The 13401-nt window shown below is 31.8% G+C and overlaps 1 protein-coding gene and 1 long non-coding RNA gene across 2 annotated transcripts; both read right to left on the reverse strand.

The window, feature by feature from the left end:
• Nucleotides 1–1044: 1044 nt before the first annotated feature.
• On the reverse strand, nucleotides 1045–13046 carry LOC109181429. The gene is made up of 3 exons (XR_002054194.1): nucleotides 12965–13046; nucleotides 12609–12614; nucleotides 1045–1056 (listed from the first exon to the last, which is right to left on the reverse strand). It is a non-coding gene; the product is annotated as an uncharacterized LOC109181429 (long non-coding RNA).
• LOC109181427 (heat stress transcription factor B-3) lies at nucleotides 4286–6959 on the reverse strand. The gene is made up of 2 exons (XM_019331193.1): nucleotides 6303–6959; nucleotides 4286–5108 (listed from the first exon to the last, which is right to left on the reverse strand). Exons 1-2 carry the CDS (start codon nucleotides 6549–6551, stop codon nucleotides 4605–4607), a joined length of 753 nt encoding a protein of 250 aa, XP_019186738.1. The 5' UTR covers nucleotides 6552–6959; the 3' UTR covers nucleotides 4286–4604.
• Nucleotides 13047–13401: the final 355 nt, after the last annotated feature.

Consider the following 13401-nt stretch of genomic DNA (forward strand, 5'->3'; position numbering starts at 1 on the left):
GGTGGCTTGGGTTGATGGGCCACAGGTTTCAATGTTACAATTCATTTCGAAAAAGTTTAATTTTCTCATCAATATTTGTTTTTATTTGTCTAAAAAAAACGATTAAATTTATCGTTTGTATTTATCTATAGGTAACAAATTGACGGTTTAAACGAATGAGAACGAAGCTAAGTACAAATGGTGGGTACTTTCTAAACAAAGAAACAATTGTATTACAAGTTGGGGTAGAAAGGTCACGAAGCCAATTCAATTAAATTGAAATGGACAGAAACAATTGTATTACTAATTTCTTTGATTTGAATTGGTTAAAGTATGAACAATCTAGATTGATATTCTCTGTCAATACGTCTATTTACTCTTAATTAGCCCGTCAGTCCGCACAGTCCTTAACCACAATAATCTCCGCATCAAATTGCATGATTTCTCTAATAACTCAAAAAATAATAATAATTATGTCGATCTTCAAATTACGACCTTAATTAATAGAATAATTTAACCCTTATTACTAGCTCTCTTTGCAATGTTATATATAACAAAGACAAAATGACTAAATGAGTATATATGTGATCACATGGAAAAGGTTGTAGGTTTGTACGTAATATAGTGTAGTACCAATTGTGTCCTTGTACGTGGGGGCCCTACAGCAATTAAAGAGTTGGACTCTCTTGTCATTTATGGCCCAAAATTATATGACACGGCTGGTGGAGGGTATCCTTAATTCTTCTCATGGCATCATAGAAGTTTCCAAGAAACATATATGAGAAATTTGTTAAAAAATGTTGGGCTACCCATGTGTTCCTCTGTACGTATTGTACCGCTATGATTCAAACCCAATATATAAATAAAAACGGAGCTATCAAATTCACCCCCCCCCCCCCTCCAAAAAAAAAACAAAAAAAAAAAAATAAATAACTCAGTGGTCAAAAGGTTGAGTGTGGATATAATGATTCAGTAAATATTCAGGTTCGAATCCTCAATGGGGAAAGATCCTAGTTTTAGGACAAAAAACATACACTCAAATCTTTACGTTACTGAAGTACATCCACAATTTACCTTCTCTCATAATTTTCGAGTGTCGGGTTTAAACCTATTAGGTGACAGTCAGGCATTCAAAACTGAAAGTACTGCAGCAATAACACACTGATTGGGTTAGGTGTCGGTAGGCCTAATTTACTGCATATTGCAGAAATTGAAGCACTGAATTCTGAAGATAATTAAACTACAAAGGCCATCCAGCTGCAAGTTGACTGATTAAATTCCACTGTTTCACCATGTTCATGTCTTCAAAAGATGGTAAAAAAGGAGCAGAGAAATCACAAGACATTATTGCAGTAATTCCTTGACAGGTGTGGGATCGGAGTTTTTGATGTAACAGTAACTTTCTGATTCCCATTTCCCAGGTGAATAACTACACTGAATCCATGCATCTCATGTCAGTGCTAGCTAGTTGTAGTGAGTAGATTTTAGTATTTAATCCGGCCTATATATATGTACAACCAAGAATGGAGCATGTGTGTCTCTTTATGAGTTTGGTTCTTACCTATATTTTCTCGGTCGAATTATGTAACATAAATTTTTTTAGTACAGTTTATCTTTTTAGTATGATTTGTGGCTATTATATAAGAGCATGAGGCTTAAAAATCATTAGATCAAAGTGATTTGAATGACTAAATTAATTTATTAGGTTAATCTTGTAACCCTCATTCCTAAATCCGTTGTTTTTATTACTGTGAAATTTATTCGGATTTAATACAAAACGTATTTACAAAGTTTGATTTTTATTCTAAAAGGAAAATAAAAATCACAGTTCTCTTACCAACTGCCCAAAACTGTAGGGTCAATTCTCGCATTCTTTATATATATGTATAATCAATTCACTTCTCATGATTTCAACCATAAGAATATTTCTAAGTTTCCACTACCCTTGCAAAATTTCCCAAGAAATGTTGTTGGGTTACGTTATTCCTATTTGGAAAATAAGCCCTTTTTTTTTCTTCGAAAATGAGCCTTTTTAAAATTTCCTATTTGGAACAACCCATTTTATGAGTCTATTAAAGCCCAAATGGATAAGAGCATAGAGGTCATAATGCCTGATTCAATTCAATTCAATATAGGGATTGAGTCGAGTCTGTGTTTTTGGGAAAATTTTACTGTATATCACGATCTATGTAGCGTGACGGATCATGAATTAGCATTATAATTACATTTCAATTTTATTTGATAATATTGTTTTTTTTTTTTTTTTTTTTTACACACGCTAGTTTCATTATATCAATATCAAAGTATCATTTTAATTCTATTACAGTTTTATTTATCAATATACACTATTGCATTGACTCTATTTTTTAGTTTCATTTTTTTACGCACGCACACTAATTTAATTATAGTAATGTTGAAGTATTATTTTAATTACACTTCATGTTCATTTGAGAATATATGTTATTGTATGACTCTGAATTTTAGTTTCATTTTTCACACATACTAAAGTTATTATAGCAGCACTAAAGTATCAGTTTAATTATATTACACTTTCATTTGACAATATACGTTATTGAATGAACTCTGTTTTTAGTTTCATTTTTCACACACACTAGTTTCATTGTAACAATATTAAAGTATTATTTTAATTCTATTACAGTTTCATTTTATGATCATAGTCCATATTGTCCTGCGTGGACCACTGGACCATGATCCCCTATATAACAACGGGTGTTTTTGGTTTCAAATCAGGGTAAATGAGACAAACTACTTGTGCATTATTAAATCTTAATTTGATAATATCCAAATTCGATTCAGTTACCATTGAGCTGAGCCCGAGTTCGAGTAACTAGCCAAGTTAAATTTGAGTATTTCTCTTAATACTCTGTTAGAGTAGCTCGAGACTAATCAAGTTTTATATATTTATAGTCCAAATATAAATAAAAAGGAAAAATGCATTTTTAGCCCATCAATTGTTTTTTTCTAGCGGTTTTAGTCCTTAATTTTTTATCGTTACAATATGTACCCCTAACTCTTCAAAAAGCTATAGTTTTAACACATTAAGCAACAAAACTATTAAATTTTTTTAAAATTATACTTAATACATGAGTATTTAAAATATTATTATCTTTATAATCTTTTTCCGTCTTTAGTATTTCATCTCTAAAACCTAAACCCATAGACTGCTTCCATCTGAAAATCAAACTTAGAATCATTTAGTTATCAAGCTAATTGTTGTCCCTATATTTATATATTTATGTTTATGTGTTATAAAATGAATATAATTGAAATATAATATTGAGTTTGTTATGATATTTGGATGTAAAATTATATTATTTGTGAAGCGATCGACATGCAGCGTAAGTTGGTGGACGTAGACTTAGAAATTAGAATGTTCAAAGTCGTGTATATATAATCATCCTTAAAAACAGCTGTCATTACTATGTAATTTCCATGTGGTTGCCAACAGCTTCAAGTTTTTGTCAAACTTTATGTCTATAATGGGATGGGTGCCTGCTTCTTCTTTACATTTGGTCCCAATTAAAGTCAGTTTGACCAGTCAAACTCATCTGCATCTACAAATATATATATGAATTGATTTGAATTGGCTCTTATCGTCAACAACTTGACCGTACCACTGTACAACATTACCCAATTTTTTATTACTTTTTTTTAATTATATAATAATAATAATAATTATTATTATTATTATTATTGTTATGAATAATGTTGAATATTTGGATGTGTGACCAGCAACTACTTCAATCGTTAGGCAATTAAAAAAGAAACATATTATCGTGTTCAAAGAATTGAAACGATCAATTTGAATGGCCTATTTTTAAAATCGTGCACCAGGGTGCACAATACATTGTGCATCCTATCAAAACGACGATGTTTTTATGTTAAGATTTTATGTGTATTATATACTCCGTATTATGTTATGAGTTTATATTATATGTGTTCTACTATACAATTCTGTACATTTGAAACATGAGATTACAATTCACTGGTTCTTTACAATTCTAAACATTTATACATTTGTATGTTAGCTTACCGTTAACTTCCATAGTTATAAAACCAACACCTTCATTTAAAACTTTTACCGTTGAAGCAACTTATTATTCTAATCACTCCAATTGCTAATTCATCTGAATCACTCTTAATCTGAATAGCATGTAAAGTGGTGAATTATCGTCCGAACTGTTTTTCTAAACACATCTTAACTAAGTTAATTAATTATATATATACGACGTTAAACAAGGACTCCGAGATAAAAATAATAATAATAAATTAAAAATAAACATAGTAAATCTTCAAATTAAAGTCTCTTTTATTTGAGATTTTATTAAAAGTGAGTGCAAAATAACCTAAAGGGGAAAGGACACTTGGGAGCTGAGGATCTCTGATCTTTCCCATAAACAAGTTGTAACAAAGTATAATATACAATTTTCCATTAAGAATATGTATACTCATTTGCTCAACTCATCACTACTAATTAATAACATTTGCACATGCATGCATTTTTTTATATATATTGCATGAAACAACTCCTATTTATGTATATTATAAATTTATAATATAATATATTACCCACTTTATTTTAAGTGGAAGGACTTATGATTACCTTATTTGCACAGTTGGGACAGAAACAGACTAGCGGTTTGATTGATCTCAGCCCTCTTCCTCTTCCTCTCCCTCTCCGCCTCTTCTTCAACCTCCAACCTCACGCCAAACAGCATCAATGGCGGCCGCATTTCTTCTTCTTCTTCTTCTCCTTCCTCCGAGCTGGCAGCGGCGTACATGGACACTAAGTCGAGCAGGTCCCGGCACTTCCTCTTCATCGTCGACAGCTCGGAGCTGAGGACGCCGTTCTCCTCCTTAAGCCGCTTGTTCTCGTCGACGAGGGTGATGTATTCCGAGGAGGACGAGGTGGACGATGAGCGCTGGTCTTCGTCGCCGGCGTCTTTGTTGTTGTTCTTGGGTGGATTATCCTGGGATTGTGCGTTATTGTTGTTTGGCTTGTTGGACCATGCTTTTCGCCGGCGAATGTCGCAGAGTAAATCCCTCTCCCCTTTCCGGAACATTTCGTTGCTAAACTCCCACCGGCTTGTCGCCACCTTGCGAAAACCCTATAGTTCATCATATGTTAGTTTGAGAAATATACATTACATTACATTACAAACAATAATAATGGTACGTCATATAAAATTGTCGGAATTTCTATAATGCTAATCAACATCTGTGTTGTTTTTAGTTGACGAGAGAAACCAGTAATCCCTACTTAAGAGTGTGTATTGTCCCGTCTTGTGATCTTAGCTAGTAAAAAACTGAAGAGAAACTACTAAATTAGTATAGATTGTCTATACATAGTTGACTAACTCAAATCAAGAAACTAAAGGGACGTACCAACTGACCAACTAACTGCGATTGTATGTAGTTACCAAGTCAACATCTATGTCTTTTTGTAACAATACAATTATGTATATACTAATCAGCAACCAATTATATCTGGTACAAAAAACTCTTATGTTCTTAGTTTAGACGGGTTAACTATATGTAACTTAAACTGATTTACTTTTTTTATACACTTCTACTTAATATACGCCTTCAAATAGTTACTATAAATTTCCATCGTGCTACAAAAACACTAAATCCTTTAACTTTTATAAATCTATGTGCAAAGGACATAAATTATACTCTAGAAGATACTTTCTAGTTTCTACCACCTATGTGCAGTGGTCCAAGGAAGGTAAAGTGGACCAATTAATGAATCGATTTTAGCATGCCGATAACGTTTAAAATAGAATGGAATATTAGATGATGATATGATGCATTATTAGTAGTTATTTTGACTTGTCGTTATGTAACATCGTAGAAATTTCTTAGGATATGATGTTTAATTAATAATTAGGAAGGTGATAATTAGTTTGAAGAAAGTAATGATGTATGAACCAAAATGGTTGAGCTGACACAAAGATCAAAGGATGTTGTCACTAGGTAGCTTTGGTATCTCTTTTGATCGCTAAATAACCACCACCCATATATTTATATAGATCGAGATAATAATAATTAATAAATCCCAAATTCAAAAGGCACTATTCCACCTAATCCCAAAAGAATATTTCTAGCTACTCTTTTATTTTTAATTTCTTTTTTTAGATTTTAATTCTCTGCTGCCCTGAGCTCATAGATATCAATTTTTTGTTCATAAAAGACAGAATCTTTTGTCCCCAACTCCAATATTTTGATTTATATAGGATAAATCAGGGTGACTCAGTTCAGAATAATAAGAAATAAAATAAAATTATTTATTAATTACGTACATAGGTATTTAGCTGGCGGACGAAGCTGGAAAAGTTGCTGTGCTTGAAGAGCGTGGGGAGCAAGTCTCTGGCGAACTCCGCCGGCTGCCAGACGACGAAGGCGGTGCCGTCGTCGTTCCAGGAAATGACGTCATCGGTCGCCGGATCCTCCACCAGCATGTAGGTCTTCAGCAGGAACGGCGGCGGCGACGATTTCCTCACGTACTCTAACAGGCTCTTCTGCTGCCGATCACATTCCGGCCCCAACATCTTCTACCTCTCCGATCAATCGATCTCTGATCTATACCTAATTTTTTTTCTTCTGCTAATAATAAATTTAGATTTATATATATGTATGTATGGAAATGAAGAAGCTAGAATAATGGATTAATATATCTAGAAGAGAAGGCGGAGGGAGATGGAGGGCGTGGCGGAGAAGAGAAGAAGGGCGGTTAAGAACTCCCAACCCCAACAGTAGAAACCCAATACGACTCCGCAGTTCATGAGAATTGCAAGAGCTTCGATGATTCTTTCTTCTTCTTCTTCTTCTTCTCTCTCTCTCTCTAAAACCAACCAATATATCCTAGAAACGTCTCTTTTGTGCTCTCACCCTCCTCTTATTTAATACATACATACACACACGTATATTGACTCTCGTAACACACAACCCAACTAATTCTTCCCCTGCGTGCAAACCGCTTATATATAATACATACACCACTATTGCTATATATTATATTTTTTTCTAATTTGTTTTAAATATTTTGTATTCTTTCTAAAAGGTTGAACTCCAACACCTGCCCAAATTACCTTAGGTTGAGTGCAAGCTGGTTTATCTTTTTATGATCCTTTATTAACTAGGTCTACAAGCAAGTTTTACTTAAAGTGCACGTTTAATTAAGTAGCAGTTATAGGTTTCCGTAAATCAAAGAAGGTTTTAACTTACAAATATTATTTCGGTCAAACTCATGATTTTATTAATTAGTATGATTGGTTTGCGAATGATTATACATGACCAGGCCAGTATTGTTCACCATTACACACTTCCCGATAGTAACGACAATTTTTTCAATTACCCAAAAAAAATGGGGAAATTGATAGATTTATTATGTTTTAACGTATGTATTTATTATTATATATATATATATATATATATATATATATATATATATATATTGTATAATAAAAATGTACAATTATGCTGTCTACATACATAGGATTACTACACGTAGTATATAATATATATATTTGTATGTCACGTAGAAATAGAGGTTTGCTTCTAAGCTTCAACTTTTCAAACTAGTCGTCCCACACTTGCGTAGAAAATTTATGTAAAGTTGTAACCACCAAAGTCTTCCTTGGAATAGTTATATTATATATTAACCTTTTGGACCGTAGAGTTATCTTTCAATCTCTTCCATCGATCATGTACTTAATTACTTACTTTTGCATCTAATTAATTTTATCATTCTTGATTTGTTGAAATAAAATTCACTCACTCTTTGTGTGTGTGGGGTGAAAATTCTTTTTATTTATAAAAATATAAGTATGGTATTTTTTTTAATTGTAAAATATTTTATATTTATAAAATCTAGTTTTATAAAATTTTAGGAGAACATCTTATTCAAAATCTTTAGTTGAGGTGGGGCCAAGCCAGTTTACTAGTTACTAGAAAAAGAAGAACAAGAATATTGAACATATGACTGAGGAATTGGGGTATCATATATTTTATTAAATTAAAGTATGTTGTTAATAAGCATGGAAGGAAACATGCAAAATAGTACTAAAATCCTGCACGTTCGTGTGGATTCTTGTAACCATAGTCACACTAGGGTTTTGTCTCGTTGCAGATTTTCTTTGAGGAAAAAAAAATATATTATTTCTATATTTCATGTAGGTGTACGTGCTGATCCTTTCAACACTTTTTTCCTATAAATTTTATGATTTTCACATTAGGTATTCATTGATACTGATATCAAATTATATAAAACATCATATTGTTCATATCAAGACGCTACTTACATAGTCGTCAGTGTCACATTTTTTATACTTACATAACAACCATTTCGATGTTAGGATGTTAGACTCAGTCTTTCAAGCCTCTGCCCCCCATCCTAACACTTACTAGCTTAGCCTCAACTGCATAATAATATGCTTTAAATGAGAATACAAATTGTCAGAATCAAGTGCATACTACTCCGTCAAAAGTTATAGCTAGTAGCGAAGACACAACTTCATCATATTATACTTACATAGCAATCAGATCGCACTTCAATAGCAAGATGTTGGCTCGATCTTCCAAACTTATGTTCAACAATTATGTATATATGTTTGGTCGTGTACAATTTCAACCACCAACAAGACATTTTACATGTATTGCGTATAATTCAACATCGTAAAAGTACTTTAATTTTTAATTTATTCCTTAGATCCATATATTTTTTTTAAAGTTGAATTTCTTTTTGCTTGTGTCTTCCGCCACCATCTAATTGGAAGGTGTCTTTGTGGACTTTTGTGTCTCATATTTTCCTATAGATATATAATATATATATATATAAAATGATAGAAGGCGTAGGGCAACCCAACCCATGAAGTTGAATTGGGACTATAGTGAAGAATTTTTGATAGATATTGAAAATTTCGTATTAATAAGTCAAAAAAATTTAGTTAATCATCTAGAAGCTAAGTGAAAAGTTGAAGAATAAGTAATTTCTTTGACATTTTCACTATAATTATATCTTCTTTTTACATAAAAGTTTAGGCTAGAGGATGTTGCAGTAATTAAGTATTTCTAGAAAGCTTACTTCACAGTGTCACATATTCTGAGATGACTGTAAGTCAAACACGCTTAACCACAGAGTTCTTTGACTATTTATGGTTGTCATATCATACTTAAAATTAATGTGTGATAAGTAGATGGACATTAACCATTTGACCGCATCATTCCATGGTAAATCACAGCGCTACGTCTCGAATCGAGCAGGGACTGAACTCGGCCAATAGCCCAATAATTTCATTTTAAACGAAATGAAAATTGAGCAATTATTATTGACTCAATCAACCTATTGGCCGGCTTATCATAATTATGAATGTTAATATTACTCCTACATTTTTTAGATTAAAAAAAAAAAATACGCAATCACTATCTGAGATTGTATACTACTACATACTGCATAAATTATTATCAATTATTTATTTTTGAAAAAATAATTGATAATAATATTATCAATTATATTACACTATATTGTATATTTATTTATTAATAAATTTGGTGGATGAGTGTAACATAATAGCTATTGTATCCAAAATATTAATAAATTAAAAATGTGATATCATATGGTAAAAGAAAAAGGAGTGGATAAGGAAACCCACATTATATCCGTGCATTTAATTAATTAAACCAAAAAATAAATAGATATTGACCGTACATGGCACTTGGACGTATTCGAAGGTTCTAATTTCTAATATTTGGTTGGGCAGCTGAGCTTTCTTGACCTCTCAACTTAGCCCTTTTAATTATATTTTTCTTTTCACTTTTACATTCTTTTTATGATTTAATAATAATAAATAATGTCTCAAAATAAGTGACGAATGGAACATGATTCTAATATCAATAGATCAATACTCTTAATCGAGTCGATTGACTATTATGTATGAAAAAAGTTTACTCAAATAATATATAAACAAAAGAGGTTCTCACAACACGTGTCACACTCCTTTAAATATTTTTCACTCTAAAAAGAGATTTCATTACTGAATTTTTTTTAGTATTTTTAAATTAGAATGCCTTAGTCATTTGCAAGGTATATTTTTCTAAGAATTAATTCTAATTTTTGTCTCTCAATTGTTATGTTTTTTTTTTCTTTTAATTCTCAAATTAAAATTTAGTCAAAATTTTGGTCATAGATTGTTAAAAGAATTAATTCTACTAGATGTCCTTAATTTTTTTATAAATTCAAATTTAATCTCAGTCTATCATTTTTGTCATTTAACATCCCAGACTATTACTTTTGGATACTTTTAGTCATTTTCATGACTTTTTCTATTTTTAGTAAAGACATTTTTGTCTTTTCATATTTTTCTTTTGTTATTTTCCAGTTTCAATCGGTTTAATTGGTTTAGGACTTTAGGTAACCTCTTATTTTTAGTAATCATATTTTTTCAATCGATTTTTAGTAAAGTCCTAAACCAATTAAACATGTTGAAACCAGAAAAATAACAAAAGACAAATATGAAGAGACAAAAATGTCCTTACTAAAAATAAGAAAAGTTATGAGAATGACTAAAAGCGTCCAAAAATAATGGTCTGGAATGTTAAATGGCAAAAACTATAGTATGTGACTAAATTTGAAATTGATTGTCACCAAAGACAAAGGACTTCTGGTGGAATTAACTCTTGTTAAAAATATTCCATTATCAATCCTTATTATGAAGGGTAAATAAGTCAAGAGTTAAATCTATTCAATTTTAAACTCAAAAATTAATTTTTTTTTATAATTATAATAGTATCAAAATGTGTTGTCTCAAACAGAAGAGGTCAGGTTTGAGTCGTTTAAACATTTGATCGAGAATTTAAATACTTTCTGTATGCAATAACTTCTTAGAAGAGTTGCTATGAAAGAGACTATATTGAAACTTCTCTTAATTAATCTTATTTTGTGCAATGTGAATAATAATATAGTATGTAGAGGTATTATAGAGCGAATTTCCCATATGTATTCACATCTAGTATGAGATCCGATCCAATTCAATCTGTTTTGCTTATGGTGAATTTTAAGTTTAAAATAATAAATAAATTATAATATAAGAATTTTAGTATTCAAAAATCAAAATAACAATAATATTTTAAACATACCACCCCAAAAAAAAAAAAAAACACCCAGACACAAAAATAAAAATCCAATTATCTAATTAGAAAAAATACAATACTAAATTCGGATCCAATCTGTTAATGACGGATTTCTTCTAAGTGATCCACATCTTATTTGTTTAGTTTTGACCGATACGAATTAGATTGAAATAATTTTAGTGTGTTTAATCAATCAACAATTAACAATTATATATATAAATATATATAGTTATGCCTTACCTTCTCCCTCACCAACAACCGCAGGCCCCCTTTTCTAACTTTGAAGCCTCCCTTTCAGAAGGTGGGAAAGCAGATCACGACGCTCTGCCTAATACATATCCAGACACATAAAATTCCAGATGGAAGAATTTAATCTTCTTTATAAAATAAAATTATTAAAAAAAAAAAAAAAAAACTATTGGTCCACAGTGGCCGCAAACACAATATTGTTAATTATATTATTTATTTAATAATAAAAAAATAATAATATATCATTATTTTTTAGTAGCATGAGAAACCTGCCGTTACTATTCAGATGTCTGCACTGAATAAATCTCACCTTCGTATAATAGTTCACAAATCATACGATAAACTATATTAAGAAATTATATGTGACGGGTTTGACCGAAAATTATTATTATTATTGGGTGACGAGAAAAACTCTCAATCACTACTCAAAAAGATGTGCACGGTGTAAATTCCGCCTTATGGCCCTAACCCGCAACGAATATAAGGAAGTAAGCCAGCCTAAATTACTAATAACTAATCAACGAGAAGATCAATAAATCGTTCCTACTTAAAATTGAACTTGTTACATTGTGGTTATCAATCAAGATTATTATTATTATTATTATTATTTTAGTTCATATGGTTGAATAGATGATGAAAAGTGTAGACTAGTGGATGGAGAAGAGCTAATTAACCAGTGGTATATGCACACATTTTCAATGAGTTTGAGATCCGCACGCATTTTATGAACGGTGTGCATCTCTTTTTTTCTTTTTGTTCACATTACTATTCCTATTTTTTCTCGATAATCTTGGCAACGAGCTCTAGTCAAGATGATATAGGAAAGGATCAAGATGATATGATTTTTTAAATAGAAAATTGTACTTTTCATCCCCAAGTTATAAGATAATTGTAGAATTCGTTATTAAGTGTTGATCCCGTTATTAGTATATCTTCTGATTTCATTATTAGTAGATCTTCTGGTCTTGTTATTAGTAGACCTCCTAGTCTCGTTATAAATAGACCTTCCGGTCTCGTTATCATTAAACCTTCAAGTCTCATTATTAATAGACCTCGCCGATCCCGGTCTCCAAGCGTCGACCCTTCACGTGGTCAAATCTCTAAAGACACTTAGCAAGCATAACCTCACCATTGGATCTCTCTAGGACACGTGGAGGATAGGGCGGACGACATGCATGTCTCCCCTCTCCTCTCTATATAAAGGACATTTATTGCGCTTTGAAGGGGACTTTTTCCTCTGAATAGACACCACTCGAACCGGAGCTTCCTAATTTTATATGGTCAGATCCATAGCTAATTTCTCAAGCACATTTTTAGCCTTCAATTAGCTTCCCAATCACCTTCAATCTGACCCAAAATAATATACTTTATCATATATACCAAGTGTATTTTTATGTTGCGCTAAGTGTTGGTATGTTGTGTACCTATGAGTGCTCTGTGGTACACTTATGATTGATCTGTGATGCACTTAGTATTGCACCACTCAATGCGTCTATTGAACCCACCACGTCTTTTTTCCCCCCTTTTAGTGGTGCACACAATTCACTCATTAGTAACCAACATGGTTGGCGTGGTGGTTCAGCACCTCGTCCCTTAAGCATGAGGTTGAGAGTTCGATCTCCACCCATGTGAATGGAGCAAACCATTTGGCCAGTCCCTTACCACTTAGTGTGCTGACACTGGCTTGAAATATACATGGTGCACAAAATTCATTTGGATTGATTTTCAGCTACTTGATAAAAATCACACAATGCATCACAGAGCACTCATAAGCGCATCACTCACCAACACTTAGTGCACCACCGAAATATACATTGTCAACAAAATTATAAAATTTTCCCCGCACATTTTTTCTTATCTACATTAATTTTCATCCGTTTAATCTAAGCTCATCCTACAATTCTTATAAGTCCGCAAGACCGCACAAGAGAGCAGCGTCACATATAAACCTATATATGTATATAATTCAACTTTATCCCTTGTTAATTTGAGATAACATTTGAAATAAAATAGAGAAAGAAG

The sequence above is a fragment of the Ipomoea nil genome, unplaced genomic scaffold, assembly GCF_001879475.1.
Source record: "Ipomoea nil cultivar Tokyo-kokei standard unplaced genomic scaffold, Asagao_1.1 scaffold1043, whole genome shotgun sequence".
In the NCBI taxonomy this organism is placed as follows: Eukaryota; Viridiplantae; Streptophyta; class Magnoliopsida; order Solanales; family Convolvulaceae; genus Ipomoea; species Ipomoea nil.

Coding starts and splice junctions, on each gene's coding strand:
- LOC109181427 (XM_019331193.1), bottom strand. CDS start 6,551: ATGTTGGGGCCGGAATGTGATCGGCAGCAGAAGAGCCTGTTAGAGTAC. Junction 5,109..6,302: donor TCCGCCAGCTAAATACCTAT/GTACGTAATTAA, acceptor GATGAACTATAG/GGTTTTCGCAAGGTGGCGAC.